This window comes from Lampetra fluviatilis, chromosome 61 (genome assembly GCF_964198595.1).
Source record: "Lampetra fluviatilis chromosome 61, kcLamFluv1.1, whole genome shotgun sequence".
Lineage (NCBI taxonomy): Eukaryota > Metazoa > Chordata > Hyperoartia > Petromyzontiformes > Petromyzontidae > Lampetra > Lampetra fluviatilis.
In genome coordinates, this window is record NC_136335.1 from 121,440 (window position 1) to 137,185 (window position 15,746).

The window sequence follows — 15,746 nt, forward strand, 5'->3', positions numbered from 1 at the left end:
CAGCGTCAGCAACGTTCGCAGGGTCCGGGCCGATTCTTCGACTGACCACTGGCGGCGTGGTGGTGGCATGAACGTGAAGGGCGGATGTCGGCTGAGACCACCTACCCGGGATCGAACTTGGGAGCTTGTATCTTGCGGACTGTCAAACTTGATCTCTCCCAGACGCAGGACTGGAGAGGGAGGCGGTAGACGAAGGCTGATTTCTGCTGCTGCTGGTGTTGGTGGTGGCAGTGGTGGTGGTGATGGTGGTGGTGGTTGCCAGGTAAACATCAAACGAAGCAAAAGCTTAGGGGGGAAATTAGGGCTGAATACATAAAAAACCCAACTCGAATTCACATAATAATTATCATAAACTAAATCATTATCATAAAATGATCTCCTCCCCTCTCTTTCTCTTGCTCGCTATCTTTGTCTACATCTCTCTCTCTCTTGTTCACATCTCTGGTGCTGTACAACTCCTCACTAGGATTTTAGAATATTGAGGGGGGCAGTCCTTTCGCGCACTCCCCTCTGCCTGCTAAACAAGAATAATAATTTCTGACGAAGGCCCATAGTGGGCTAGCATCAGTTTGTTGTCCTTCCCCTGCACCTCCGATTAGCACGGTTGGCTACGTACGGTGCGAAAGAAGTTTAAGATACATCAACCACTGTGGTTGTGGTTTTAGTAGTGGTGGTGGTGCGGTAATACCACCTGTCGATTAACGGGGGAAGTCAGTAGCAAACCCATGAGGTTATAGTTCTAACAGAAAAATCATCAAGTTATACACATAGTTATATATTTACAGACCCTTTGCCAATCCACTGCTCGATGAGGGCCTCCCCACTCCTTGTTTGTCTATCAAGGGGGTTGTTGACCATACTTCACCGCGCTGGCCACTGGTGCTAGCTTCAGGTAGCCCAGGTTGAAAGTGGAGGGCGCTAACCACTGCGCCACCACTCTCCCACTGTTACACAGAAGACAAAGATCCCCCAGGTAGCCTTAACAGCTTGTTGTGGCAATGGCCGTTAGCGAATATCACCTATGAAGGCCGGCACGGGGCACAAGGGGTGACCAGCACCACGCCCGGCCATCTTTGTCTCCCTAGTGGCGATGTTTACACAGCGCAGTAGGTACTCATTTGAGGCTGAGTCGACCTAGGAGAGGCCGAGCACCGGTTGAGATAATCGTGACGGGTGGGCGAGAATCGAACTCGCAGTCTCACAGGCACACGCATCAGACACGTGCACACACCTACCCTACACACACAATCACCACCACCATCACCACCACGAGGCGCGAGGACGAGGAGGACCATGACGACGCCGGGCAACGGAACCGCCGTGGCGTGCGTCGAGGTGACCGTGTGGGAATGCGAACCCGAGGCTCCGAGTCGGCGGCCGTGGCACGGACTGGGGCCCTGCCAGGGGTTGGGCGGAGCGGCGGGCCTCCCGCCGGCTCAGCACGGCGGCAGCGGCGGCGGCTTCGTCGCGGGTCACTTCCTCGTGCCCAGCCACGGCTCGGCGGCCGGCGCCGGCGGCGGCGCCCTTCGTCCGCGCGGATTCGGGAACGGCTCGGCGGGATCCGGCTCCGGCTCGGGCTCGGGGGAGGTTGCGGGCGGGGAGGAGAGCCCCCCCCCACCGGCGGAGGGGGAGGAGGAGGGGGGGGGCGGGCGGGGGCCCGGGCACGGCGCCCGCAGCCCCCCGACGGCGCTGCGCGGTGCTGGACCCGCACGACATCATCCGGGCGCACGAGGCGCACAAAGCGCGCAGCACCCCCAAGGCGCGCCGCAAGGAGTGGGAGTGAGTGGCCGCTGCACCACACACACATAGTCACACACACACACACGTCTTTGTCTCCCTAGTGGCGACACACGTGTGTGTATGTCTATGGAAAGTGTCCATGTGGGGTTGCCAACCTTGAGACTTTTCCGGGGATAAAAATGTTTTGTATGAATTAGTTGTTTTTATTTAAATTACCAAATTATTCAAATGTGCAGGATTTATTTCAATATTCACCGGGAGATCGATACCAATCCCTGCAGAGAGTTCCGGACAATCCAGGAGGGTTGGCAACCCCATGGCTGGTGACCATGACTCGTGACGAGTGGGCGTGGCTAATAACGTCACTTGTGACGACTGCAACTGACGTAACCATTCGGCGTGCCTGTAGTGACCATCCATATAACTCGTCACGATGACGAGTGACTCGTCACGATGACGAGTGACTCGTCACGATGACGAGTGACTCGTCACGATGACGAGTGACTTGTGTCACGCAGAGAGAGGCCATAGTGCTGTGCAGAAGGTGCATTGTCCAAAACGTCGGACACCGGCCACGGTGTTATTTATGAATGTGTTGAAAATTATGTTTCGTGACCACCGTACACGGAGGTGTAAACAAAATATACACACGCACAGAGACAAAGATTACCCGTGTAGCCTTAACATGGTTTGGGGGCAAGTGCTGTTAGCGAGCACCTATGAAGGCTGGTACGGCACACAAGCGGGATGGTGGCCAACACCACGCCTGGCCGCCTTTGTCTCCCTAGTGGCGATGTTATACACCTCACCAGGTACTCATTTGAGGCCCAGGACCGGTTAAGATAATCGCCATTGGTGTTGGCCGCGAGCGGGAATTGAAATCGGGTCGCCAGGTTCGTAGCCCAGCGCGCGAACGGCTGCACTCCCGCTCCCCACCACACACACTACACTCACCTCACCAGTAGAGGGCGACATGGTTCCACGGACGTGAACACTTCGTGCACGACCTCTGCTATTCCACATTGGCATCGAACTCCTCAAGGGCATCAGCGAAGATGTGCAGGAGCTCGACGATGCCCAATGTGGAGGTCGTGCCAGCGCAGTATTATCCAATAAGCCACAATAGGCAGTGTGCCTAGGGCTTACTCGCCCACCCACTCACCCAGCCACCCACTCACTCACCCACTCACCCAGCCACCCACTCACTCACCCACTCACTTACCCAGCCACCCACTCACTCACCCACTCACTCACACAGCCACCCACTCACTCACTCATCCACTCACCCAGCCACCCACTCACTCACCCACTCACTTACCCAGCCACCCACTCACTCACCCAGCCACTCACTCACCCACTCACCCAGCCACCCACTCACTCATCCACTCACTCACCCAGCCACCCACTCACCCACCCACCCACTCACCCACTCACCCACCCACCCTCTCACCCACCCACTCACCCACCCACTCATGCACCCATCCACCACAGGGTCTTATTATCCAATAGACCACAGTAGGCACTGTGCCTAGGGCCTGATGATGAAAACAAAAGATAAAAAAACAATGAATAAAATGCAGCCAAGATATCTTCTCAGATAAATATATTTATATATAGCAAGGATGGGCACAGTGTTTTTACAAAGAAGCAGAGTCATGTCAATGTCAATCGTTTTTTTTTTCATAAGGTGAGAGAAATTAAACACCGAATTCATCCAGATTTATGACGTCAACTGCATTGTTCCACGTGGCGTCGGGTCGACGTCACTTTTGTGGGCGCAAAAAAGTGGTGACATTAATTCTCCAAAAAATTCCAAAAACAGACCTGAAATTGTCCAAAAAATCCCCAAAACAGATCAAAAATAGGCCTAAAAATCCCAATAATAGATCCGAAATTCTCCTAAAAATCCGAATAATAGATCCGAAATTGTCCTTAAAATAAATTCCCCAAAAAAAGTGAGAAATTGTCCGAAAAATTACCAAAAAAGATCTGAAATTGTCCTTAAAATTCCCCAAAACAAGTGAGAAATTGTCCGAAAAATTTCCAAAAGAGATCTGAAATTGTCCTTAAAATTCCCAAAAACAAGTGAGAAATTGTCCGAAAATTACCAAAACAGATCCAAAATTGTCCTAAAAATGCAGATGATAGATCTGAAATTGTCCTAAAAATCCAAAGAACAGATTTGAAGTTCAAAAAAATCCTCAATACAAATCTAAAATTGTCCTAACCATCCAAAAAACGGATTCGAAATCGTCCTAAAAATCCTAAAATAGATTCGAAATTGTCCTAAAAATTCCAAAAACAGATCTAGCATTGTCCGAAAAATTCCGAGAACAGATCGCAAATTGTCCTAAAAATCCCGATAACAGATCCGATATGTCCTAAAAATCCCAATAACAGATCCTAAATTGTCCTAACAATCCTGATAACAAGTCCCAAATTGTTATAAAAATTCCGAAAATCAGAATGATGATGAATTGCCTCCCTTCCCGCATTCTATCGACTTCAGCGTCACACTTTTTTGAAAACGTATCCAAAAAACGAGGCCTAAATTAGTTGCAATAGTACTCTGAACGTGGGTTTCCTCTGGTCGTGTTTCTGCCGTGGGAATGTGGAATTTCCCCGTGGTTATAGCGAGCGTGCTGAAAATCAACCCGGCGACCAAAGTTAATTTCCCACCCACGACCAATACAACAACAGTGGTGAATATTTAAAACGATCCTGGGCCTCACATGAAGTCGACTCAGCCTAAACAAATTTAAACCGAGCGTGGTGTGCAAACATCAGTACTTGGGAGACAAAGGCGGCCGGGCGTGGTTCTGGCCACCCAACCGCTCGTGTGCCGTTGCCGCCATTCATAGCTACTGCTCGCTAACAGCACTTGCCCCTACAGTTTGCGAAGGCTATACGGGGGATCTTTGTCTTTTGTTTATGTGTATATATACCGTATATATGCATATGTATGCATATATTGGTGTGTGTAGAATTCGTGTGTGCGTGTGAATGTTTGAACGCGTGTGCGTGCGTGTGTGTATGCGTGCGTGTGGTAGTGTAGCGGTTAGCGTGCTGCGCTATGAACCCGGCGACCCGGGTTCGATTCCCGCTCACGGCCAACACCAAATAAGTACCTGGTGCGGTGTTTAGACATCGCCACTGGGGAGACAAAGGCGGTCGGGCGTGGTGCTTGCCACCCACCCCCTCGTGTGCCGTTCCGGCCTTCATAGGTGCTCGCTAACAGCACTTGCCCCTACAGTCTGTTAAGACTATACGGGGGATCTTTATCTTTGTGTGCGTGTGGGTGCGTGTGGGTGCGTGTGGGTGCGTGTGGGTGAGTGTGGGTGGGTGGGTGCGTGCGTGTGTGTGCTCTGTTGTTATCTTAACGACCCCAGTAACAGTCGTCTGTGAAGTGTGTCTCTTTGTCTTTGTCTCTGTGTGCGTGTGTGTGTGTCTCTGTGTGTGCGCGTGTGTGTGTGGTGCTGGCGGTCGTGTGTGGCGTTTAGCGCTACGCTGCGCGTAGCGCTAAACGCCACACGACCAACAGCGGTGACGATTATCTGAACCGGTCCAGTGTGTAAACATCGCCACAAGGGAGACAAAGGCGGGCAGGCGTGGTGCTGACCACCCCCACCCCCCCTGTGTGCCGTGCCGTCCTTATGTGCTCGCAAACAGCACTTGCCCCAACAATCTGTGAAGACTATACGGGGATATTTGTCTATCTTTGTTTTGTGTGCGCGTGTGTTTGTAATTCGCTTGTGGGTCATTGGTGTGGATGTGTGTGTTACGGTATGTGTTTGGCAATACTGTGTGTGTGTGTGCGTTGTGTGTGTTTGTTTTGGGGAGACAAAGGCGGCCAGGCGTGGTTCTGACCACCCACCCATTCATGCGCCGTGCTGGCTTTCAATCGGTACTGCTCGCTAACAGCACTTGCCACCAAATCGGGAAAGGCCATCCGGGGGAGCTTTGTATTTGTGTGCCTGGGATGCGTGATTTATGCTCGTGTCGTTCGTGTGTTGTGTGTGCGTGTGTGTTATGGCTGTGTGCGTGTGTGTGGTGTGTGTGTGTGTGATGTTACACATCATGGTGTGTGTGCGTGTCTGTACGTGTGATTTATGGATGCTGGTATCTACTTGTAATTGGTGTATGTGCATGTGGTGTACGTGTGTGTGCATGTGGTGTGTGTGTGGTGTACGTGTGTGTGCATGTGGTGTGTGTGTGTGTGCAGTGTGTGCATGTGGTGTGGTGTGTGTGCATGTGGTGTGGTGTGTGTGCATGTGGTGTGTGCGTGTGTGCATGTGGTGTGTGCGTGTGTGCATGTGGTGTGTGTGCATGTGGTGTGTGCGTGTGTGTGCATGTGGTGTGGTGTGTGTGCATGTGGTGTGTGCGTGTGTGCATGTGTTGTGTGCGTGTGTGCATGTGGTGTACGTGTGTGCATGTGGTGTGTGCGTGTGTGCATATCGCGTGTGGTTTGTGTGTGTGGGGAGCGATCGTGTCGCGGTTCGCGCACTGCGCCACGACCCCGGCTACCCGAGTTCGGTTCCCGCTCACGGCTGACATTCGACTCGGCCTCAAACGAGTAGCTGGCGCGGTGTGTAAACATCGCCACTTGGGAGACAAAGGCGCCCGGGGGTAGTGCTGGCCACCCACCCCCTCGTGTGCCGTTCCGGCCTTCTTAGGTGATGCTCGCTAACAGCGCTTGCCCCAACACTCTGCTAAGGCGATTAACCGGCTACTTCAGTCACAGTGGACGCTAAAGATCCCAACAGCCTCGCCATTCATTGTTTACAAAGAATGGTACCCACAGCAAGTCACTCACTCGGCATGATGTAACAGTGGCAACACCCGAGTCACACAGGGGCAGCTGCCACTGGTCGGTACCCCCTAGTCTAGACCACAGCAGCAGCGTCAGCTATTGTGATGAGTCGCAGGCTTTGTCTGTGCAACACAGCAGTGCCTTCCAATACCAAATGTACTCAATTATTAATTATTATTCGTTATTATTTCACATGTTATATGTTCTTGATCTGTGATGTCTGTGTGTAGAGTTGAGATGCGCGTCTATTATGAAATGCATCCTCCCGACAGGGTTAATACGGTTGATGTGCGTGTGTGCGTGCAGCTGTGTGTGTGTGCGTATAGAGCTGTGTCATCATCTCTCCGTCGAGCAGACATTGTGTGGTACGCGTGTGTTTGCGTGTGAGTGCGTGCGTGTGTGTGCGCGTGTGTGCGCGCGTCTGTGCGTGCGCGTGTGTGTGCGCGTGTGTGTGCGCGTGTGTGTGCGCGTGTGTGCGTGTGTGAGTGCGTGTGTGTGTGCGTGTGTGCGCGCGTGTGCGCGCGTGTGTGTGTGCATGTGAGTGCGCGTGTGTGTGTGCATGTGTGTGTGCGCGTGTGTGTGCGCGTGTGTGCGCACGTCTGTGCGTGCGCGTGTGCGTGCACGTGTGTATGCGCGTGTGTGCATGTGAGTGCGTGTGCGTGTGTGCGCGTGTGTGCGCGCGTGTGCGCGCGTGTGTGCATGTGAGTGCGCGTGTGTGTGTGCATGTGAGTGCGCGTGTGTGTGCGCGTGTGTGTGTGCGCGTGTGTGCGCGCGTGTGCGCGCGTGTGTGCGCGTGTGTGTGTGCACAACGACCCCGGCGACCCGAGTTCGATTCCCGCTCGCGGCCACCAACACCAGTGACGATTATCTGAATCGGTCCCTGGGCCTCATCTAGGTCGACTCAGCCTTTAAAATGAGTATCCTGGTGTGGTGTGCCGAGCTGTTAGCTCGCTAACAGCTCGAACACAACACGAACACACACAGGCCTGTGTGTGTTCGTGTTATCTATACAAAATATCAGCATGTGTAGGTGCGCACACATGTATTGATATTGTATCATGTATGTGCATAACGTACACATGAGTCTACATGCACAAATGCATAAATATCTATTTCATATACAGCTCACTCCCTCCCCTTGCATCTCTCTTCAGTGCCTCTCTCTCAAACACGAATATAAGACTCCTATCAAGACCACCACCGCGTGCTCTCTTCTTCATGTCAGTGTGGGGCTGAGAAAGAAGAGATCGAGAGGGACACGAGGGGAGGGGGACACGGGGGGAGGGGGACACGGGGGGAGAGAGAGGGGTCACGGGGAGAGGGGGACACGGGGGGAGGGGGACACGGGGGGAGAGAGAGGGGGACACGGGGGGAGGGGGACACGGGGGGAGAGGGAGGGGGACACGGGGGGAGAGAGAGGGGGACACGGGGGGAGAGAGAGGGGGACACGGGGGGAGAGAGAGGGGTACACGGGGGGAGAGAGAGGGGGACACGGGGAGAGGGGGACACGGGGGGAGGGGGACACGGGGGGAGAGAGAGGGGGACACGGGGGGAGGGGGACACGGGGGGAGAGGGAGGGGGACACGGGGGGAGAGAGAGGGGGACACGGGGGGAGAGAGAGGGGGACACGGGGGGAGAGAGAGGGGGATACGGGGGGAGAGAGAGGGGTACACGGGGGGAGAGAGAGGGGGACACGGGGGGAGAGAGAGGGGGACGCGGGGGGAGAAAGAGGGGGACGCGGGGGAGGGGGGACACGGGGGGGAGAGGGGGACACGGGGGGAGGGGGACACGGGGGGAGGGGGACACGGGGGGGGGAGAGAGGGGGACACGGGGGGTGGGAGAGAGGGGGACACGGGGGGGGGGAGAGAGGGGGGACACAGGGAGAGAGGGGGACACGGGGGGAGAGAGGGGGACACGGGGGGAGAGAGGGGGGACACGGGGGGAGAGAGGGGGGACACGGGGGGAGAGAGGGGGACACGGGGGGGGGGGGAGAGAGGGGGACACGGGGGGAGAGGGACACGGGGTGGGGACACGGGGTGGGGACACGGGGGGAGAGGGACACGGGGGGAGAGAGAGGGGTCACGGGGGGAGGGGGACACGGGTGGGGAGGGGGATACGGGGGGAGATGGAGGGATGAAATGTGGGTGACACCCACTGTCCTACATATCCCTCAGCTCTCCCATCCATCTCCCCCTTCTCTCTCCCAGTCGCTCTCCCTCTGCCTCTTGAATGAGACGCATTTATTTATTTATTTAGTCTTCCTCCAACCCCCACCTCCCTCCATCACCTCCCCCCCGCACCCCCCCCTCCTTTGTCTCTCTCCCCCTCTCCCCCCTCTCCCTCTACCCCCCCCCTCTCTCCCTCTCTCTCAGTCCCGCATTGCCGATAGCTGCTGCAGCTGACCGCGTACCTACACGTGTGTGTACATACACGTGTGTGTGTACACGTGTGTGTACACGTGTGTGTGTGTGTACACGTGTGTGTGTACACGCCTGCGTGTGCACGGGTAGAAGGTACAATTTCGACCAGGCGTGAGGGACGCGGGTGGAACGTAATGAGCGACGGTGTGTAACCATCAGCAGCAGCAACGACATCATCATCAGCAGTAGTCACGTCTCCGCCAGCAGCAGCAGGAGCGTCTTCAGCAGCAGGAGCGTCATCATCAGCAGCAGTGTCACCAGCAGCGTCATCTCCACCAGCATCAGCAGCAGGAGCGACAGCATTCATCATCAGCAGCAGTAACAAGAGCAGCATCTCCACTAGCAGCAGCACAGTGGACCACCAGCATCATCATCAGCAGCGTCGTCAGTGTGAAATATAATTTTATTATTTGACTGTGGTCAGCTGAGACTCAGCGGGCATTAGCTCATTATCATCAGCAGCAGCATCATCAGCAGCAGCATCATCAGCAGCATCACCAGCAGCAGCATCATCAACAGCAGCATCATCAGCAGCAGCAGCATCATCATCAGCAGCATCATCATCAGCATCATCATCAGCAGCAGCAGCATCATCAGCAGCATCATCATCAGCATCATCATCAGCAGCAGCAGCATCATCAGCAGCAGCAGCAGCAGCATCATCATCATCATCAGCAGCAGCAGCAGCATCATCATCAGCAGCAGCATCATCATCAGCAGCAGCAGCATCATCAGCACGATGGCTGCTCTGCTCCGGACGTGGGTAAAGAGAAGGTAGCGGACTGGGCTCGCTTCCGGATATTCAAGGCGGCAGGCAGAGGTTTGTGTGTGTACACGTGTGTGTGTGTGTACACGTGTGTGTGTACACGTGTGTGTGTACACGTGTGTGTGTACACGTGTGTGTGTGTACACGTGTGTGTGTGTGTCTACACGTGTGTGTGTGTGTCTACACGTGTGTGTGTGTGTACACGTGTGTGTACACGTGTGTGTGTGTGTCTACACGTGTGTGTGTGTACACGTGTGTGTGTGTGTACACGTGTGTGTGTGTGTGTACACGTGTGTGTGTGTGTGTACACGTGTGTGTGTGTGTGTACACGTGTGTGTGTGTGTGTACATGTGTGTGGATAGGTGCTCGCTAACAGCACTTGCCCCTACACTCTGTTAAGGCTATACGGGGGATCTTTGTAGACATGTCTGTGTACACGTGTGTGTGTGTGTATACATACGCACGCGTGTACGTGTTCACGCGCGTGTGTTCAGTTCTGTATGGGGAGCGGTGGCGCAGCGGTTAACGCGCTGCCCTGCGAACATTGGGTTCTGGGCCTTCCCCTCGGTCGACTCAGCCTTAAATGTGATGACCTGGTGCTCTGTATAAACATCAGCAATGGAGAGACAAAGGCGGCCGGGCGCGCTGTTGTCCACATCGTCCCCTCGCGTGTCGTTCCGACCTTCATAGGCGCTCGCTAACAGCACTTGCCCCAAGAGCGTGTTAAGGCTACACGGGGTATCTTTGTCTTTGTTCCCCCCGCGTAAATTCGTGCTTTTCGCATGAATTCGCCTCTCACTGTCGACCGCTTCACAGCGGATTCGTCGACTCCGGAGGAGGAATCCGATCGGTGGGGCGAAGCGTGGGTAGCTCCCATCTCCTCCAAGACAATTCGGGGAGTCAGCCGTCACAGTAGCTTGGCCGTACTTCACCACGCCGCTCAACGTGGGGGGTCGGCGAAGGGAGGGGGGGGGCCCAAGGAGACCGGTTCGATTTTCTCTTCGCTCCCGGCCACGGTGGTTCGCCGTGGCCGGGAGTCCAACTCGGTCGTCTCCCGACGGCGGCTCCGTGCGCCCAGCGACTGCGCCGCCACCGCTCCCGGCGCAGACGCCGAGTGCGCAGCAGCACAGCCCCGTGCAGCAGCAGCAGCAGCAGCTGCAGCAGCCCCGTGCAGCAGCAGCAGCAGCAGCAGCAGCTGCTGCAGCTGCTGCTGCTGCTGCAACTGCAGCAGCAGCTCTGACGCATCCCTCGGGGCTAGCGCCGTCAGCGAGCAGCGCCGGTGAAGGCCGGCACGGCACGCGAGGCGGCGGTGTGGAGAACGGCGCGCCCGGCCGCCTTTGTCTCTCCCGGCCGCCTTTGTCTCTCCATTGCTGAGGTTGACGCACCGGCCGAGTCGAGCTGGGGTCGTCGGTTTAGCGAGCGCTGCGCTACCAACCCGGGGAGACCCCCCCCCCCGCCCCGTTCGATTCACGACCAACACCGAGCGACGGTTACCCCGAACCGGTTTGGGGGCCCTCCCCTAGGTAGACTCGACCTTAAATGAGTAGCTTGTTTCGACATTCATTGCCTCGTCAGCAGAGCCAGGCCTGGCTTGAGTCGACGCCGGTGAACTGCCCAGATGTGTCTAGGCCAGAGGACTGGATTCGACATTCGTTGTGCCGAGTCGTAACACATCAGCACTGGGGAGGCAAAGGCGGCTGGGCGTGGTCGTTTGGATTCTTCTCCGAGTCCTCTGGGTGTTCCCAGAGTGTTTGGCTGCTTTACATGATAACCCACAGGTCAGGCCCCAACTGAGCTGTTTAGCCCAGTGGGGCCTTAGCTGGTCAAATAAACAGAAACAGTTTAGAGATGGTGATGATGGTTATAAACGGTATCACTGCTGCTGCTGATGATGATGATGATAACGATAGCGATGATATGTGTGCTGATGATGATGATGACCATGCCGAATGTGCTGATGACAATGATGATGATGACCATGGTGAATGTGCTGATGACGATGATGATAACCATGGTAAATGTGCTGATGACGATGATGATGATGACCATGGTGAATGTGCTGATGATGACCATGATGACCATGGTGAATGTGCTGATGACGATGATGATGACCATGGTGAATGTGCTGATGACGATGATGATGATGACCATGGTGAATGTGCTGATGATGACCATGATGACCATGGTGAATGTGCTGATGATGATAACCATGGTGAATGTGCTGATGATGACCATGATGACCATGGTGAATCTGCTGATGACGATGATGATGACCATGGTGAATGTGCTGATGATGATGAAGCTGCAGCAGCAGAAGCGGCGGTGTCAGTGAAGCGAGGCGAGGAGCCGTCTTTGTTAACCCCACGGGAACTCGCACGTTCACACCTCGCCCCCCCCCCCCTCTCTGCCCCCCTCTCTCTTCCCTCTCCCCCTCTCCCTTCTCCCTGCCTCTCTCTCTCTCCCTGTACCCCCCCCCCCACCTCACTATCATCTGATTCCTTCTCACGCGTCCACACATCCTCCCCTCATCCCTCTCTTGTCTCTCCCATTCCCCTTCCTCCACCTTCTGGCCATCTCTATCCCCCAGCCTCTCCCCCTTCTCTCTCTCCGACTCTCACGGTCTTCTCTCCATCCCTGATTCCGACCCCTGACCCTTCATCTCTCTCCCTTCTTCCCCGTGTCTCTCTCTCTCTCTGCTCTGTCGCTTTACAGTGTTGACTCTCTCTCTTGACACCCCCTCCACCTCGTCTCACATCGCGGTGAACTCTGCCATCGCCTCATCAGCACGGAGGGTGCCTTCTCTGTGCCCTCTCTCTCTCTCTGTTTACGACCAGAGGAAACAAGAAGACGCTCGGTGTAGTCGGCACTTGGCTTCGTTCATCATTTCGTTTTTTATGCTTTGCTTTATGTAACCCCCCCCCCTCCCTTTTAAAATGAAAGATTTCACAATAGATGTCACGCTCTGCTCTCCTTACCCCTTCCCCCTCTCTCTACCCCCTCCACTCTCTACCCCCTCTCTCCCGACTCCATGTCTATGTTCCCCCTATGTTTTGTATGTAATATTTGTAATATTATGATAATTATGATAATTCTTCCCGTTCTCCGTGGCCTTCATCAACCTCATCCACGTTCCACTGTCTCTCCCTCCCCTCCATCCCCTCTCCTCGCTTTCCTCTCTCAAGTCTCTCTCCCCCTTCCCACTCTCCACCCCGCTAGGTCTCTCACAGAATCTCTCCCGACCATCTCCCCCATCTCTCTCCTTTCTGCATCTTCCTCCTGTTCTCTCTGTAGCCTCGCTCCATCTCTCTTCCCTCGCCTCACTCTCCCCCTCGGGCCCTCTCTCTCCCTCCTCTCTCCATCTCTATCTCCCCTCGCTCTACCCCCTCTTTCCCCCCCCCCTCTCTCTTTCTCCACACTCTCTTGCTGTCCCCTCACATCGATCCATCCCTCTCCCATCTCCCTCCCCCTCTCCCTCCCCCCCTCTCCCTCCATCCCTCTCTCATCTCTCCCCCCGTCCGCCTCTCTTCACAGTGAGCCCCCCCCCCCTCTCCCGCGCTCTTTCCCTGACATTGTTATCGCTCATCTGCGTTCTGCTCCTTATAGTTTAGTGGGGGGGGGGGGGGGGGGTAGTGAGGTTGTGGGGGGCCGAGGGGAGGGGGGTAAATGCCAGCCCCGGAACATGGATAACACAAATCCATTCACCGTGGCTTCTCCAGTGAGAGTTTTTCATGAAACTACCCGGATGAATGAGCGGATGCGAGGATATGAACTCGCGGCTGAGAACGTTTGTGAATGAATGAATGATACAAGTAAAAATGCCCGTAATATTAAATCATATTTAACTTAAACCACAAAGTGGAACTGCATTCCACTTTGTGAGAATTGGACGCATCGGTTTTAATTTGTCACGTGACGAACACGCATCCACCCACTCACCATCACCACTATTATCACTATCAACAACAACCGCCTTTCGCCACCGAGTGGCGGTGACGTCACCACGGCGCTTGTGCCAGGCTAGGTGCACTTTAAGGCCACGTGAAGTGTCGAACGTCCGCTGGCAGCAGGTCACTGGGCAGACCAAGGTGGTGCCATGGGTTGACTGACTGAGATGACTGGCCGATGCTCCACCCATCACCATCACCACCACGATCGCCTTCTCTGTCTGTGACACGCAGGATGTCCCGGCTAGGTGACGAGGCATCGCCACTCTCCTCCGACTTGGCCAACCGCGGCGGGGCCGGCATCCAGCAGCAGCAAACAATGGTGGGGTCGGGTCCGGCTGCTGCTGGCGGTGGTGGGATGGGCGGGATAGGCGGTGGCGCCGGTGGCGGTGGCGCTGGCACCCGAGGAGGAGGTGGCGGAGGTGGTGGAGGGGGAGCGGGAGGGCCGGGTGGGCCTGGGCAGAGGGCCTACAAGCAGACAATGGCCCAGAGGGCCCGCTCGATGGCCCTCTACAATCCGATGCCAGCTAGGAGAGGGTGCCTCGATCCCAACCGATCGCTCTTCATTCTGGGAGAAGACAACCCGTTCAGGAAACTCGCCAAGCGCATCACCGAGTGGCCATATCCTTACTCGTGCTATCAGCAAAGTAATACTTTAAGGATAACGCCAATAGTTGCCTTTCCACTCTGATGAGAGCATTTACATTAACGCATCCGTTTTTGATTGCTTACAAAAAAATTAATAGTGTCAAAGTAACGGTGATAATTACCTGGATGAGACAAGGGTGCGAATTACATTCAGTTTATAAAGATCTGTGCGTGCGAGTGAAGACATCTGCGTGATTACGTGGTTGTTAAAGGCGTGCAAGCGATTAGCGCGCCACATCTCGAACCCCGGGTTTGATTCGCGCTCAGAACCAATAACAGTGGCAGCGAACACTCAATCCCGTACAGAGAGAACAGCAAGACTCCACACTCTGCTCTCTACCGCCTGCTGCCTGGCAGAGCCAAGGGGTACGGCTCCTCCTCTAACCCCCCCCCCGCCTGCCCCACGGTGATCGATCGGCGACCTCTTGACCCCACGAGGGAAGCGGCTGGAGGGCGTCGTGTGCCCCAATATAATTGCTGAGTATCAGCATCCTGTCTATGCCCGTCCGTCTCTGTCTGTGGCTGAGCAAGCATTTGTCTGTCTCTCTGTGTCTGAGCAAGTATTTGTCTGTCTGTGTCTGAGCAAGTATTTGTCTGTCTGTGTCTGAGCACGCATTTGTCTGTCTGTCTCTGTCTGTGTCTGAGCACGCATTGAGCACGCATTTGTCTGTCTGTCTGTGTCTGAGCAAGTATTTGTCTGTCTGTCTGTGTCTGAGCAAGTATTTGTCTGTCTGGTGGTACCTGTCGGGAGGAGCGGTGGCGTGGCGGTTAGCGCGCTGAGCTACGACGACCCGAGTTAGATTCCCGTTCACAGCAGTGACGATTATCTGAACCGGTCCTAGGGTTCCCACTAGGTCGGCTCAGCCTTAAATGGAGTACTTGGTGTAGCCGTGCCGGCCTTCATAAGTGCTACTCGCGAACAGCACCTGCCTCAAAAGTCCATTTAGGCTATATGGGGATCTTTGTCTTTGTCTGTAAGTAGGTCTATGTAAATATATGGCAGTCTATCTATTTGTGTGTCTGTCAGAGTAACTGTTTGTGTCTGTCTCCCTGCTGGTCTGTCTGCCTGCCTGATGTGTACGGGGTTGTCCCTCTGTGTGTCTGTCTGTCTGTGTGTCTATCTAGCCCGAGCTATTAATGCTTCGGTGTTTGCATTGTCCTTGTACTGTTCGCCTTTAGCGTCTGGCGCCGGCGAGACACAGCCACGAATGAGGTGTCTATTTGGAATTTGAACATCTTAACACGTCCTGTGTTCATGCCAGAAAGGATAAAGCCTATTTTTAAAATCCATAATTCAATATCTTTATACTGGCGAAAGGGTCCCACAGATAAACGTATGTCCGTCGATTTAAATATTCTTCTGCCTTCTGGTCTCTGTCTAAGTCTCAGAGTGTCTGTCTGGATGATGCGGTGACTGT

The 15,746-nt window shown here is 54.8% G+C and overlaps 1 protein-coding gene across 1 annotated transcript in view; it reads left to right on the forward strand.

Annotated features, from left to right (window-relative positions):
- Nucleotides 1–1,280: 1,280 nt before the first annotated feature.
- The window catches only part of LOC144951274 (voltage-dependent P/Q-type calcium channel subunit alpha-1A-like), a 131,710-nt gene continuing 117,244 nt past the window's right edge, over nt 1,281–15,746 (forward strand). The window contains 3 exon segments of the mRNA XM_078881442.1: nt 1,281–1,635; nt 1,637–1,779; nt 13,915–14,300. Of these exon segments, the coding sequence (XP_078737568.1) occupies nt 1,294–1,635; nt 1,637–1,779; nt 13,915–14,300 (871 nt within the window). The 5' untranslated portion in view covers nt 1,281–1,293.